The sequence below is a fragment of the Vicia villosa genome, linkage group LG1 (genome assembly GCF_029867415.1).
Source record: "Vicia villosa cultivar HV-30 ecotype Madison, WI linkage group LG1, Vvil1.0, whole genome shotgun sequence".
Taxonomy (NCBI): Eukaryota; Viridiplantae; Streptophyta; class Magnoliopsida; order Fabales; family Fabaceae; genus Vicia; species Vicia villosa.
Genome location: NC_081180.1, coordinates 175,756,777 through 175,770,618, shown reverse-complemented (window position 1 = coordinate 175,770,618; position 13,842 = coordinate 175,756,777). Strand labels below are relative to the sequence as shown.

The 13,842-nt window shown below is 34.5% G+C and overlaps 2 protein-coding genes across 2 annotated transcripts; one reads left to right on the top strand and one right to left on the bottom strand.

The window, feature by feature from the left end:
• The first annotated feature begins 396 nt into the window (after positions 1 to 396).
• LOC131620639 (large ribosomal subunit protein P2z-like) lies at positions 397 to 2,127 on the top strand. Its single transcript, XM_058891775.1, has 3 exons — positions 397 to 561; positions 890 to 1,113; positions 1,930 to 2,127. Exons 1-3 carry the CDS (start codon positions 474 to 476, stop codon positions 1,954 to 1,956), a joined length of 339 nt encoding a protein of 112 aa, XP_058747758.1. The 5' UTR covers positions 397 to 473; the 3' UTR covers positions 1,957 to 2,127.
• Positions 2,128 to 9,208: 7,081 nt separating this feature from the next.
• On the bottom strand, positions 9,209 to 13,487 carry LOC131644683 (monodehydroascorbate reductase-like). Its single transcript, XM_058915238.1, has 10 exons — positions 13,331 to 13,487; positions 12,913 to 12,984; positions 12,013 to 12,064; positions 11,140 to 11,220; positions 10,863 to 10,981; positions 10,541 to 10,760; positions 10,330 to 10,448; positions 10,122 to 10,247; positions 9,872 to 10,012; positions 9,209 to 9,706 (listed from the first exon to the last, which is right to left on the bottom strand). The coding sequence occupies exons 1-10, from the start codon at positions 13,376 to 13,378 to the stop codon at positions 9,383 to 9,385; spliced, it is 1,302 nt and encodes a 433-aa protein (XP_058771221.1). The 5' UTR covers positions 13,379 to 13,487; the 3' UTR covers positions 9,209 to 9,382.
• Between the last annotated feature and the right edge of the window lie 355 nt (positions 13,488 to 13,842).

The following is a 13,842-nucleotide window of genomic DNA, read 5'->3' as shown; positions in this document are numbered from 1 at the left end:
TGTTGCAACGTGCAATTGAATGTTGAAGTGTAATGTTTGATCTATGTTAAAATCTCTTACGTATTGCTTATTTTATGATATCAATGATATTTTGATTTTGTGAAGTTAATGTATTTCAATTATGTTTTTCTGCATTCTATAAGACATTATTCCAAAAACATACTGTCGGTTAGATATAAAAAATGTAACTCCAAAAAAGTTTATGATTTATTACATCTTAGTGCGTTCCGGAGATGTATCTCGGAAATCTAATGACATTTAAATATTTTCGTGTGCGCTAGAAAACATAGGGTGTGTTAAGATGTTACCAACATGTTATCCATATTTCTAAGCCCAAAACATGGCCCGTCAAAAAACAACAAACAAAGTATAACAAAGCCCTAAAATCCGTCTACACAAACCCTTGAAATCTCTAACATAACTCCCTCTCTGTGTCATTTTGCATCTGATTTGAAGACGCCGTCGGCATAAAGATGAAGGTGATAGCCGCATACTTGCTCGCCGTTCTCGGAGGCAACAACACCCCCTCCGCCAAAACCATCAAGGACATCCTTGGCTCTGGTACGTCCCGCCGTCAATAGTTCATACATTTTTTAAGAATTTTTTGTTGAATGTCTGTCGCTAATTAGTGTTAGGTATGCAGATCTGTTTCAATAATCATGTTTGTCTCAATTGATTTTTAATGACTTTTGGAATTTGGTAAATGGGTCTGTTTAGGGTTTTATCCAGCAAAACACATTCTTCAATTAGGATTTCTTGATTTGAAGTTTTTTTACACGTGAAGGGGAAAATTGTTATCAATTAAGTGGATTTGTATTAGGTATTTGATGGGTTTGAACTTCTTGATTGGAAGAATAGCTGACAGGAATTTTGAATTTTTTATGTGCAGTTGGAGCAGAAGCAGAAGATGGTAACATTGAGTTGTTTTTGTCTGAAATTAAGGGCAAAGATATAGCTGAGGTGATTGCTTCTGGTAGGGAAAAGTTGGCATCAGTACCTGCTGGTGGCGGTGGCGGTGTTGCTGCTGCTGCACCAGCGAGTGGTGGCGGTGCTGCTCCTGCAGCTGAGGCAAAGAAAGAGGAGAAGGTGGAGGAGAAAGAGGAATCTGATGATGTAAGTTTTTGTTTTGGGTCCATATTGCTTCTTTTATTGTTTAGTAATTCTAATTATGTTATCTTATGTATGCGCTTGAAGTTGTTTTGAACTTGTAGTTGTTTGGTGAGGCTATTTTAATTTGAATAATTGAATTACATTTTTTGCTTTGGAGAATTGTTCTTAGTGTCTGGTTATGTGGGCTTTGATTAATCCTCCGTAGTTAGTAGCCGTAGCGGATCCTACGTGTTACACATAACCCTGCTGCATTTCATTTTTTAGTTTGCAGCAATTGCCACTTAATAGTGGCTCTGCTACTGTGATGTTCCTGTATAAATGAACTTTTTCTTTATGAGAGATGAAAATGAACTTTGGTTATTAGCTATCGATACATATTTAATTTTGCTTATTTTTCTATTTTTGAGCTCATTATGTCGGAAGTGTATTGTACTATAGTATATATTTGTATTGTTTTGCTATCCTTTGATGTAGCAGCCGTAGTATGAACTGCCTGCAATAACACTATAGTGTTTTTGGGGCCGGATTCCATTAGCTGCAATTGGCTACATAGAATCAATCATAAAACGGTTGATTAATCCACTTTGTTAATTGTGTTTTTATCACTTTGGAGTTGTTATGTATATTTTCTTTCTTACCTTAGAGGTTTGTGTGAGTTACAACAAATATGTTTTTTTTAATAAGCAATTTGCACCTAACCTGAGATCCAAGCCTTCACCACTAGGCCACACACACGCAACCTAGTTACAAATATGTATTGATTTTGGGAATCTGATATATTTCTGTTGTTAATCCTTCAACTTTTTTCTTGTGTTGCAGGATATGGGATTCAGCCTTTTTGATTAGATCTGTGGTTGCTGAGTTTAATGGAGTTTTGTTCTTAAGTGTAATGTGGTGTGATTTATTTCAGTGATCAAAGACTAAGTCGGACGAATTTAGCTTAATATTATAGTTTCTTTATGTTTTGATGGAGTTATTATATTTTCGTCATTATAATGCAGCTTATTTCTTGTTTTACATTTTCACAAGGCAGTAATTTCTTTTTTAAATCTTATTTTGAAGTTGAATACATTTATCTTATTTAAATTTTTCGTCCAAACCATAATTTGCAGCAATTTGCATAATTTATTAGTCATTCAAGTTGTATTTTTTTTATTTTTAAATTTTGGAGACTAAACAATTTGCATAATTTTTGTGTGTAGACTATAGAAAATGAAAGAAGATTGGTAAATAAAATTAAAAATGATTTTTTTTTTTATAGTATTGAAGATGTTTGAAAGATTTGGATTAATTATGGCATAGAGGTTGAATTCGGGGAGAGGAAACAATGTTCTATCAAGAACAAGAATAGTATAAATACTTCTTAAAAGTTTGTTTGTTGTAAAGAAGATATACGAAAATCAGATAAACGAGATTATAAAACGATCAATCCAAGGCCGGAGACTAGAACAAATTGTCAAGCAAGATTAGGAATTAAGAATATGGATGGTAATCACAATTTACATTTAAAAGAAACAACTCATATATTGCCATCTCAACGAAAAGTCTCTCAAATTTAATGTCAACAAATTGATCTAGTCGATGACACGAGATTACAACAAAGGAAGTCATTTGCCTTGATGAGTAAAGAAGTGGGAGGTAGAATTAATTTGGGATTTATTCGTCTTGATCAAAAGAATTATCGTTGGAAAAAAGGCAAAGGAGTATGGTACATGGAGAAGCTGGTTATCTATTGCAATATTTTCAAAGAAAGTACATGGAAAGTCCAATTTTTTATCAAGCATATCAAATGGACGTCGAAGAACAAATCACCAATGTGTTTTGGGCAGATGCAATGATTCGAATGGATTATGAATATTTTGGTGATGTGATTTTTCTTGATTCAACATATTACACAAATAGTTGACATAGACCACTTACAGTGTTCTTAGGGTTTAACCACCATCAAAAAATAGTGATTTTTGAAGTTGCATTATTATATAATGAAACAATTGAGTCATACTAGTGGCTCTTCAAGACCTTTTTAGAGGCTCATAAGTAGAAAATGCCACAAACAATTTTTACTGATCAAGATCATGCAATGGCAAGAGCACTAATGGAGGTTATGTCCGGAACTTATCATGGCTTATGTATTTGGCACTTGATGCAAAATTGATGAAAGATGGATCTCATTTTCTTAGTGACTTTAAGAAGTGCATGTATGAATATAAAAATGAAGATCAATTTGAAAAAGGTTGGAGAAATCTCCTTGTAAAATATGGTGTCACAGAAAACACTTGGTTGCAAATAGTGTACACTATGAAAGAGAAGTGAGTATCATGTTACTTGAAATTTTTACATTAGGGATGAGAAACACTCAACTTAGTGAAAGCGTGAATGCGAGTATTATTGGCTTTATCAATGTGAACTTGAATATAATAAAACATTTGAAGTGGTTAAAGGATGTTGTGGAAGAAAAACGATATAGTGAATTAAAGTGTGAATATGAAGCGCAACAAAAGATTCCAAGACTAAGGAACTCATATTCAAAAATCTTGCAACAAGTGTCTGAGATTTATACTCCTAGTATTTTTGATCAATTCCAACACGAGTATGAGTTGTTTGAAACATATTATGTGAAAAACATTGATATTGAACCATCCTTAATTGATTGTGTTATTACCATGGAGAGTAATTTGAGTGAGTGGTAAGTGTCATTTGATTTGAATAAGAATTCAATTTGTTGCACTTGTCGTAAATTTGAGAGTTTTGACATACTTAGTTGTCATTGTTTAAGACTGTTTATTCACATAGATGTCAAATAAGTTCAAGAATATTATATCTTAAAAAGGTGGACAAAGTTAGCTAGAAGTGAGACTTCACGTAATATTGATGTTAGCTATGTGGTGGAAGAAGTTGATTTATCCTCGGCTCAATGCTACAAGGAGATTTGTCACCACCTTATTATGATAGCCACTGAAGCATGTAGAAGTCCAGAAGCATTCAATTTTCTTCGCAAAATAACATGAATTGGATAAACACATACTCGAGTTTCAAACAATCCAATAAATAGTTCTCAAGTGAATGGGTTTATTGGTGGAGTTAAAGAGTCTACTAGCAACCATGATGCTTTGGCACAAGCAAAGGGATTCAAAAAGAGAGAAGTCAAAAAGAGTTTAAAACGTCCAAAAGGCTGGGTAGAGTGCCAACCTCCCAAAAGAAAGAAAATTATTGGCTCTAAAGTTTCACAAATTCAGGTATCATTTAATTATTTAATTTAACTATCATCTTTTGTCAATTAAATAAATTTATAATTTTTATTCTCTTTTGTCACGCATCATAATAAGGGGCATGATTCAAAACTTATTAGAAAAAAAAGACAATGGTATGGGTGATTCATAACTTGTTAGAAAAGAAAAAGGCGATGGCATCGGTGATTCACAAACCCAAGTTCAATATGGGTGTGTCCAATACAAATGCATCTATTTGCCTCGATAATTCTTACAACATACTATTCATGGTAAGTAAATCTCAATTTGAGTATGTAATCAATACCAAAAAGTATTTAGTAATTAAGAGATTTTATGTTTTGTGCAGAAAAATAATAACACAAGTTAGGGTTAGGGACAGTGCAGCAAGAGGTGGTTCACCCATTCATTTATCATTCTAGAAGTCAATTTATGTAACTTTCCATATTTTTATGAAATTATTCCTAATTAAACGATAAAGGATGGGAAAGTGAATTTCCATAAAATTTTATATATATTTTCTTAAATTTAATTAAAATTATAAATTTTTATGGAAATGTTAAGATGTACGCCAAACAATTTGTTTTTTTAAATCTTCGAATAAATCTCTCAAATTTATTTTCCCAATTAATTTATAGAAAAAGTAGAGTCTGTGAAACAAACACCCCCTTATAAAAAATGCCTTTTGCCAAGTCAAAAGAAAAAAATGTATTCAAAATGATATAATTACTTGAAAAATATTAATTTGTATTTTTAATTTTAAATTTCTCTTAATTGAGTTCTCAAAATTCTTTAGTATCACTTACATTATAAGTAAGACCCTTTAGATGTAATAAGTAATATTTTTTAATAAAGCCTGGTATATTGCAAAATGAAGCATTATAAAAGAGAGATCTCCAAAAGGCCATTAAAAAAGGAAAATCTAAAAGAAGACATACCTAGCCTATTTTATACAAAGTCCTTCTTAATGCCACTAGGAATAAAGTAAAAAATGGTGAGAGAGTTACAATATTCATGGCAAGGATGGGAGGAAGACCATTCAACCTTTTTAGAAAAAGCAAGCACAACATTCCCTTGATTGTTTAGAAAAATCCAACCACAACCGGCAGGGAGAGAATCATGGTGATAAGCTCCATCATAGTTGCATTTTAACCATTCTAGAGGGGAGGTTGCCACAAGACTTCTTTTATTTGAGGAGCACAAGTTGGCCTAATAACAAACTGATGATTTGGAAATTATCCACAGAAGATGAAAGTCGTAGCTGTTGAGTTTGTCCCAATCAACACAATCTGATCTTTGATTTTGTTTATTGTGTTCAAGACATTAGGAGATTTGCCTCTAAACCTGTAAAAATTTCTTGCCTCCCACGGGTTGCTTAGGATGTAAGTAATTGAAGCTTTGAGAATTAGAAAATATTGTCTTGGCCTATTAGTCATACAAGTCGTCAACCAATCTTCCAAAAGTCGGGGCAGGTTTGGTGTGTTGATAATGTTGTAGAACTAGAGCCAAAATTTCTTCGAGAAAGAGCATTAATAAAACCAAATGCTTAGAGGTTTCCGCATTCCTCTTGCAAAGGCTAGACATGGAGGTGATGTGGAAGCCCCTGTACCTGAGATTATCATCAACTGGGAGCTTATCCAACAACAACTTCCAAATGAAAATAGATTTTGAGGGAGGGGTATCCTTGCACCAGATGATTTTTTTTTTCCCATTTATGAGTAAATGAGGGAGCTTTGAACTTGTAATCATGTTACAAAGTGAGGATTCCCGTGTGATTCAGGGCCAGATGAGAGAGTCCGCAAAGTTGGCGTTGCACAAAAGGTTACCTTGTAGTCTATGGTGAAGGAAAGGAAAAAAGTTAGTTCAAGTCATCCTGGAGATACAAGCTTCAGAAGCAGTGCAAATACAATCCTTAATGCATCTTCCTTTGATGAACCGTCTTTGATCTTTAGAGACAATAGTTGGCATGAAAATGACTAGCCTATCAGCAATGATCTTAGAGATAATATTGAATTTGAAATTGGCTAGTGTTATGGGCATGTACTTGTCCATGGTATCTGCATCATTGGTTTTAGGCCAGAGAATAATGATGTTGGAGTTGTATTTAGGAAAGATATAGCCAGTTTTGAAAAATTTAAGAACTGCATTTATGACCTCTTCTTTGATGATAAACCAATATGTGTGATAGAGCACATCTCCAAAGTCATCAGGGCGAGGAGCACTATCCTTTCTAAGGTAGAAAACTGCTTGCTTGATCTCATAATGAGAAGGAATCTTCGTCAGAAAGGTATTTATATTGGAATCCACCATATTAGGAATTACCTCATCCACGAAAGAAAGGTCTTAAGTTTCACCTGCATCGCAGAAAATGTTAGTGAAATAAGATATAACATGGGAAACCATTTCCTCTGGATTAATACTGATCTCGTCGTTGTTTCTAAGAAAACTTAGTGTTTTTGTAATTCTTGATTTTTGAGGCTCTATGGAAAAAGTAGTGTTTCTGTTTCCTTCCAAATGCCATTTGACTTCAGCTTTCTCAAACCAAAACATCTCATTTTTTGCAAGAACTTGACCCAGCTCAATATGTGCTCTAGTTTCTAGAGCTCTAAGAGAACCATCCTAACCATTTGCAATGATTTGACTTTGAATGTTATCTAATTTCTCCACATCAACTTTGACATTGTTGTGGATGTTAACAAACACATATCTATTCTAAATCTTTAGGTTAGACTTAAACATTTGAAGTTTTTTGGTAAGAATGTACACGAGGCATCCTACCACAGGTTCATACCAATATTTCGCTATGAATGCTTCATAATTGTCATGCATTGTCCACATTGCAAGAAATCTGAAACTTGAAACATGCTTTTGTTGGGAGAAACAAGCATATAAAAGTAAGGGGTAATAATCAGAACTATGCTTGGTAAGTGTTGAGACATTCATGTTTGTACTAGTAGTTAGCCGCAACTGGTTGCTAAAAGCCCTGTCAAGTCTTCTTTCCACCAGGGCACCCTCATGCCTACCATTAGACCAGGTGTATGAAAAGCCTTTAGTAGGGATGTAAATGAGATTGTTATTGTCTGAGTGATTGTAAATTTAACATGTTGGTCTGATATTGCTATGACTTAGGGGTCAAGTAAATTACTACAAACACACCAAAGGTTTGAAAAAACCCAATTCTTTAGTTGCAGGCAAAGACTATAAGGTTCAAGGATTCAAAATAATTAAAGGAAAGGTTGGAGATGTTCATCCAGGGTTCTGCAATAAAACAAAAATCTGGTTTGTGAATTTTTAGGTGTTTCTTAAGAGCCAAACTTGTTGGGGAGTTGGCCAAACCCCTTTATATTCCAACATATGCATTTCACTGTAATGGCTTGAAAGAAGGCTCCTTTGACAAGGCTGTAACTATTTTTTTGGCCTTGGATCTTCGCCTTAATATCTTCTTTTGGGACCTAGAAATCGCAAGCTGAAAGCCACTATGATCTGTAAGTTCTATATCCGTTTCAGATTCAATTTCATCATCTTTTGTGTCATCTTGTTTTTATCTCCCTCATTTTGCTCCTTATCTTTGTTTGCCAAAGGAACATAAATTTTCTGACGCTTTGGACTTGTTGGCCTCCTCTAGGTTTGCATTCCTTTTTCCTGCATATCTCTAATTACAGAGTTTAGTAAAATTTTCATACTCTATATCCACAAAGAAGCAAAACCTACTCTCTCGACAAGAATCTTGTATCTTAGGTCCTTAATTATATCAATGTCCACCACTACTCTCACAAAGTGACCAAAAGGTCTATCAAAAGTAGGTTTACTTGAAGAAGATAATCTTTGGCTGTGAGAACCAATGCATATTGATGTGCCTAAACTACCCGCAATAGCAAAGATAATCTTTGGCCGCAAATATTCTTGAGGCAACTCATGTTTTTTGACCCAGACTTAAGCTGAAGTGTGATTGACATTTGAAGGTAAAAAATCCTTAGACCATTAGAAAAGTGTAAGGATACTTGGGTTTAGATTTCCATGAATTTAGAGATGACCCTTTGCACATCTTCAAGGCTTGAGAAGGCAAACTAGTAGAAGCTCTTTTAGAGTGAAGTCAGTCCCCATTTTGCGATGGAAGTCCACTGAGCGAATAACTTTGTTCTGATACTTGCAACTGTTAATGGAGAGGATCCTTTGGACCACATAATTCTTTCAGAGTTTATGCTTACATGCTACCAAGCCTAGCTTATATTCTTCCTCTAAGATGGTGATTGCTTAACGGCCCCTTTCAGACAGGGTACCAGAAACTGACTTTGTGGAATGTCACAAACATTTGAGACTGCACTTGCAAAGGTTTTCTTTGGTGGATGATCTTTGATTTTGATTTCTAGTTGTAGATTTGTAGCTTGCTTTGGTCTAAGATTGTTGTCTATTGTTTATCGAATAGTATATGAGGAATGTTACAAGCCATGGTTGATTGCAAAAGAGTGATGAAAATCCGATGCTCGGAGAAGCATTTTTTTTTGGAGGTTTTCAGCGAAATTCGATGTAATAAGTAATTGGTATAGCTTTCAAGTCAGCTATCTGCCCATATTTATTCTACGTGTTTTACACTATAATTTTTTTTTTTGTCAACACTTTATTGTGACATGCCTCTAAATTACAACCTCATATTTAGTATTAATTTTGTTAAAGAAAATGGAAAATTATAAAAATAAAAAAGATCCATTAAATATAAACCAAAAAGAAAAATCATATTATAACTTATATGCATCTGAGAGAGAAAATTGAAATGAGATCACAAACTATTGTCTACTAAAAATTGTAGACAAATCAATGATTGACAAAAACAAAATAAAAATTGCAATGGAAACCAGAATTAGAAAACAATATGCAAACGAAATGCCAACGAAGTCTTATTTCTAAGGGGTTTTATTTTTTCGTTCAGTACACACAGGGTAAAGCATATCCCACACAATCATATATAAAACAAAGAAGCACAATATAAGTTCCCTAATATATGTTCTGTGCTATCACCAAGCAATTTATCCTTCCCAAAAATATCATTAAATTTTACTGGCAAAAGCTATGCCTTCCTTGGCAAGTTGATTCACATCGTCCACTGCAGGCTTGACTCTTGCAACTTTGGCAATAGCTTTGTTCTCTTCAGGAGTTCCACCCTCCAAAAAGGCCCCAACAACTTTCCCTTCTTTAATCCAGTATGTCCCAAAATGAGGCTTTGATGATGCAGGATTGTTGTCTCCAAATAGAACTGTCTCACCAACATTGTCACCATAGAATTGCCAAGACAGATCAAACGCACGGGAATAGAAGTATGGAAGGTAATCATACTCTTCAACTGATTTTCCTACATCCGCTGCAATGATGGCCTGCAAGAAAAACATTATCATGAAATGATGAATAGCTCTGGCAAGTATGAATCTTAATGAAAATTTTCCATTTGGTGGACCAGAAAAGAAGTTTGTGCATGTTCTACTATGTAGCAGCTTATCCTGAGGAACCAAAGATATTTCAAAACTAGGGAAGTTGATTACCTTTGCAGCCTGCTCAGCTGATTTGCGAGCATGATCAACGTGTTCAACTCTTCTGACATCATTGTACAATTTCAAAGGGAACGTAGCAACATCACCAACAGCATATACATCAGAAACACTTGATTTGAAGAAGGCATCAGTCTACAACCACAACAAATGCTATCATTGATATTGATATCAAGATTAATTGATCACAACTTAGAGAGTTTACTAAAGCTTGATACAAGCCTCTGGATATGGTATCACTAACCTTGATTCCACCATTCAGCTCTTCAACCTGCCCTTTGAATAAAGATATTTGAGGCCTTCCTCCAACACCAACAACAACAATATCTCCTTCCAGGAGCCTACCATCCTTTAGTTTGACTTCTTTTACCTGACAGATGTATGAAAGTCAAGCTAAATTTGATTCAAAACGTCATCACATGACAGTATTTCAAGATTACGTGCAACCATACCTCTCCATCGGAGTTAGTATTGAATCCAACAGCAACTGTTCCTTTAATGATATTGATCCCTTTATTGGCATAATATCCCTCATAGAAAGCAGCAATTTCAGAAGTAAAAAGTCTTGGCACTGCAATATTGGTTTAAAAATAATTAGTTTAAAAGTTTAGTATGCACAGATCCACCTGAGTGAGAGATGTAACAAGAAAAATGTGTACTTACTACACCAGGGTTCTGGGTAGACCATGGTAACATCAAGATTATTGAGCTTCAAAACTGCACTCAACTCCAGACCAATGTATCCTCCTCCAACAACCACAGCTTTCCCATTCTTCTTTGCTTTGATTGCCTCGTACAATTTGTCAGCATCATCAACCTCCCTCAGGTAAAATATGTTTTTGGCATTAGCTCCTGGTATACCGAAATCTGTCAACCTAATAACCTGTGAAACAAAATTATTAGTATTAGCATTAGTTTGCACTAAAAGGATGTGAAATATGTACACCAAATGTGTAATGTCTCTAATGTTAACAAGAAGCCTTACAGCTGAGCCTGTTGCGATAACCAAAGTCTGGTAATCGAAGTGTTCTCCTTTTGCACTAGTCAGAAACTTTGCAGCAAGGTCTGCACTTACAATTTCTGTGTTGAGATACAACTGTATCCCTGCAATCATTAGTTCAATTTGCAATTCAGTATCAGATAACTGTTGTTAATCATCATTCTTATATTTCCTTTAACTTGACACAATAACCCAATATTTGTTCTGAAAACCATCCAATTATAATGATAAATTAAAATGATGGGTTGAGAGCCAAAGTCACCTTTCTCACTGTACCACTCAGGAAGCAATCTTTCTCCCCCACTTCCAACACAGGTATGGAACCCAGGAAGCCTAGCAGGAGCTGCAAAAATTCAATTGACATTAAGTTAAAACATTGAGAGAAAAGCAGGGCAAGCTGCTATTGAAACTTCAATGGAAAATTCATCAAAATTACAAGCAAGGATTAACAACAAAAACAAATAAACAATAGCCTTCACTACAACAACAACCAAGTCTTATCCCACTAAGTAAGGTGAGCTACATGGATAAAACCAAACCAAGCCATAATTGGGTCATATATCATATCTATATCCAACTCATAGCCTTCTCTTATAGTTTTAATAGGTCTTCCTCTGCTTTTAGTGACTTGACTACCCTCCATCTGATCTAGTCTCCTTACATCAGAATTTTTGAATCTTCTCTCGACATGCTCACACCAGCTAAGCCTAGTCTTTCTACACATCCAATGCAACATTTTCATATCTTCTACGCTTATTTTTTCTTGTGTCGGTTTTATTTACTGCCTGGCACTTTGTCTCATACAATACAAGACTATCGGTCTTACAGTTGTATGATAAAAAATTCCTTCAATTTGAGCAATGCATTTTTATCACACAAAACACCTAAGGTCCTCCTCCATTTCAATACCCCAACTTGAATTTAATTCACCTCTCCTGTTTAGCAGTCGTTTTGACCCCAAAAACATTAACCCTGTGACTTGCTGCTATCACTAAATTTAATTAAAAGTAAATTTTAAAAAATGCAAGCAAATAAACAATAGCATTATTGCTATCAAGACTAACCGATAACAGAATGGGAATAAATTAAAGGAGAAGATTGGAATATAGTACATATAATAACATTACAAACTTACACTCTGGAAAAAGGTAAGCCTTGCTCAGAGCAGGACGTTCATAAGGTGCAACCTGCACAAAGGGAGGACGGGTAAAGGAATTTGCAGCAAAACAATAACCGCACAAAGCTCAACCAATAAATAAGCGGTACAAGATTTCAAAAGAAAAACAAATAGCAGCAGACACTTCAAGTCCTAAAAATGCAAAAATCATGTCCATCACATTGATCATGTGATATTGAACACATAATCAATACTTGTCGAGAAAATATTTTACATTTTCAAAAACTAAATTTCAAGGATTAATATTTACCCAGAAAACAAAAGACTAGAGAGAGTAGAGACACTAAAATTCTACAAACAATCTGTCTTTAATAGTGGGAGACTAAAAAAAGGTGTGTCCATGTCTGAAACCGACACTAACACTTGTGATCAGGGTTTTAAAAAACGGTCCATGATGGCGAAAACGGCCGCGACAAAACGGTATTGCCAGATGCCGATACTAATACCATTATCACCGTTTTATATGTTTAAAAACAAATTGAAATTAATTCACATCGCGACAACCGTAATCAATATCGCGACAATTGCAATCAGTATCGCGACATCTGTATCGACCGAAATTGCAAAAGCCGCGATGCAACTGCGGCCGTTTTTTAAAACTCTGCTTGTGATTATGTTTAATTTATCCATTTTTTCAAATTATTACTGATGTCGACGTGTCAGTTTCGTGTTTATGCTAATAATTACAAACAGATAAAGTACAAATAAAATGAAAATTTAAAAAAATTATAGCGATGAACACCATTTATAAAACCCTTCAAACACCTTGGCCATTGGAAAATTGTAACCAAATAAATGAAAAATAAAAAAAACACAGTTTAAACATGAAGCAAAGAAGAGTGCATAAGAACCATGTACCGCTTCTTTAGATATGATAGCAAGCTCCCCATGCTTAACTCCTTGTTTCACAAACTCCTTTGCTGCATAACCCTACAATTTCAAACAAACATCTCAATTATTCAATCCAAACATCAAAAAACAACAAACTCCAAATTCACACAGTACAAAAGTTAAGCGTAATTCCTCAAAACAATCATCGAACTTTTCACAATTCACAATGAACTACAATTCATCTTTGACCGATTCTAATTCCTTTACCAGAATTATCACAAAACACAACTAAATTCGCTAAACTCTAAAAAACAATTATCAAATTCAGATTGAAAATTCACCAGGATCTACGCTAGAATCATTATAAAGATCGATTATCATCACATCATATAGAAACCACAAATCAAAAACCGAAAAGTGAAAATCGAAAAGTGATTAAACTAACAGCTGAAACTCCTCCTCCAACGATGATGTACTTGAACGAATGCGCCATTTTTGATTGATATGAAAATCGCTGCAAATTCTGCTACGTGTTTTTGTTCAGTAGAAATGAAAATGAACATGAAAAATGAAATGGAACTAGACCCTTTTTATTGGTCAGATCCATTCCATTGGGTTTCGAAGTTTTGGTTGTCGGGGGTTATTTCGGGAAATGCACAGCGTGTGAAAGGAATAGTACTGACGTGGCATTTTAACAGTGGCAAATTCTATTCTCGCTACGACCACCGCACGCTTATCTGTAATTTCAAATATTTACTGCCATAACAAAATTGCTTTTATTTTTATTTTTATTTTATCTTACAACTACTTTTAGTTATTCCTATTGTTAAAGGAACAAGAAAGGAATAATAATTTTGTCCAAAAAAAGAGAGAGGAATAATAATAATTTTTTAAATTGTTAAAGGGAGTTAGTATATTTGTGCCGAAAAAAAGAAAAGGAAGTTAGTATATTTGTAC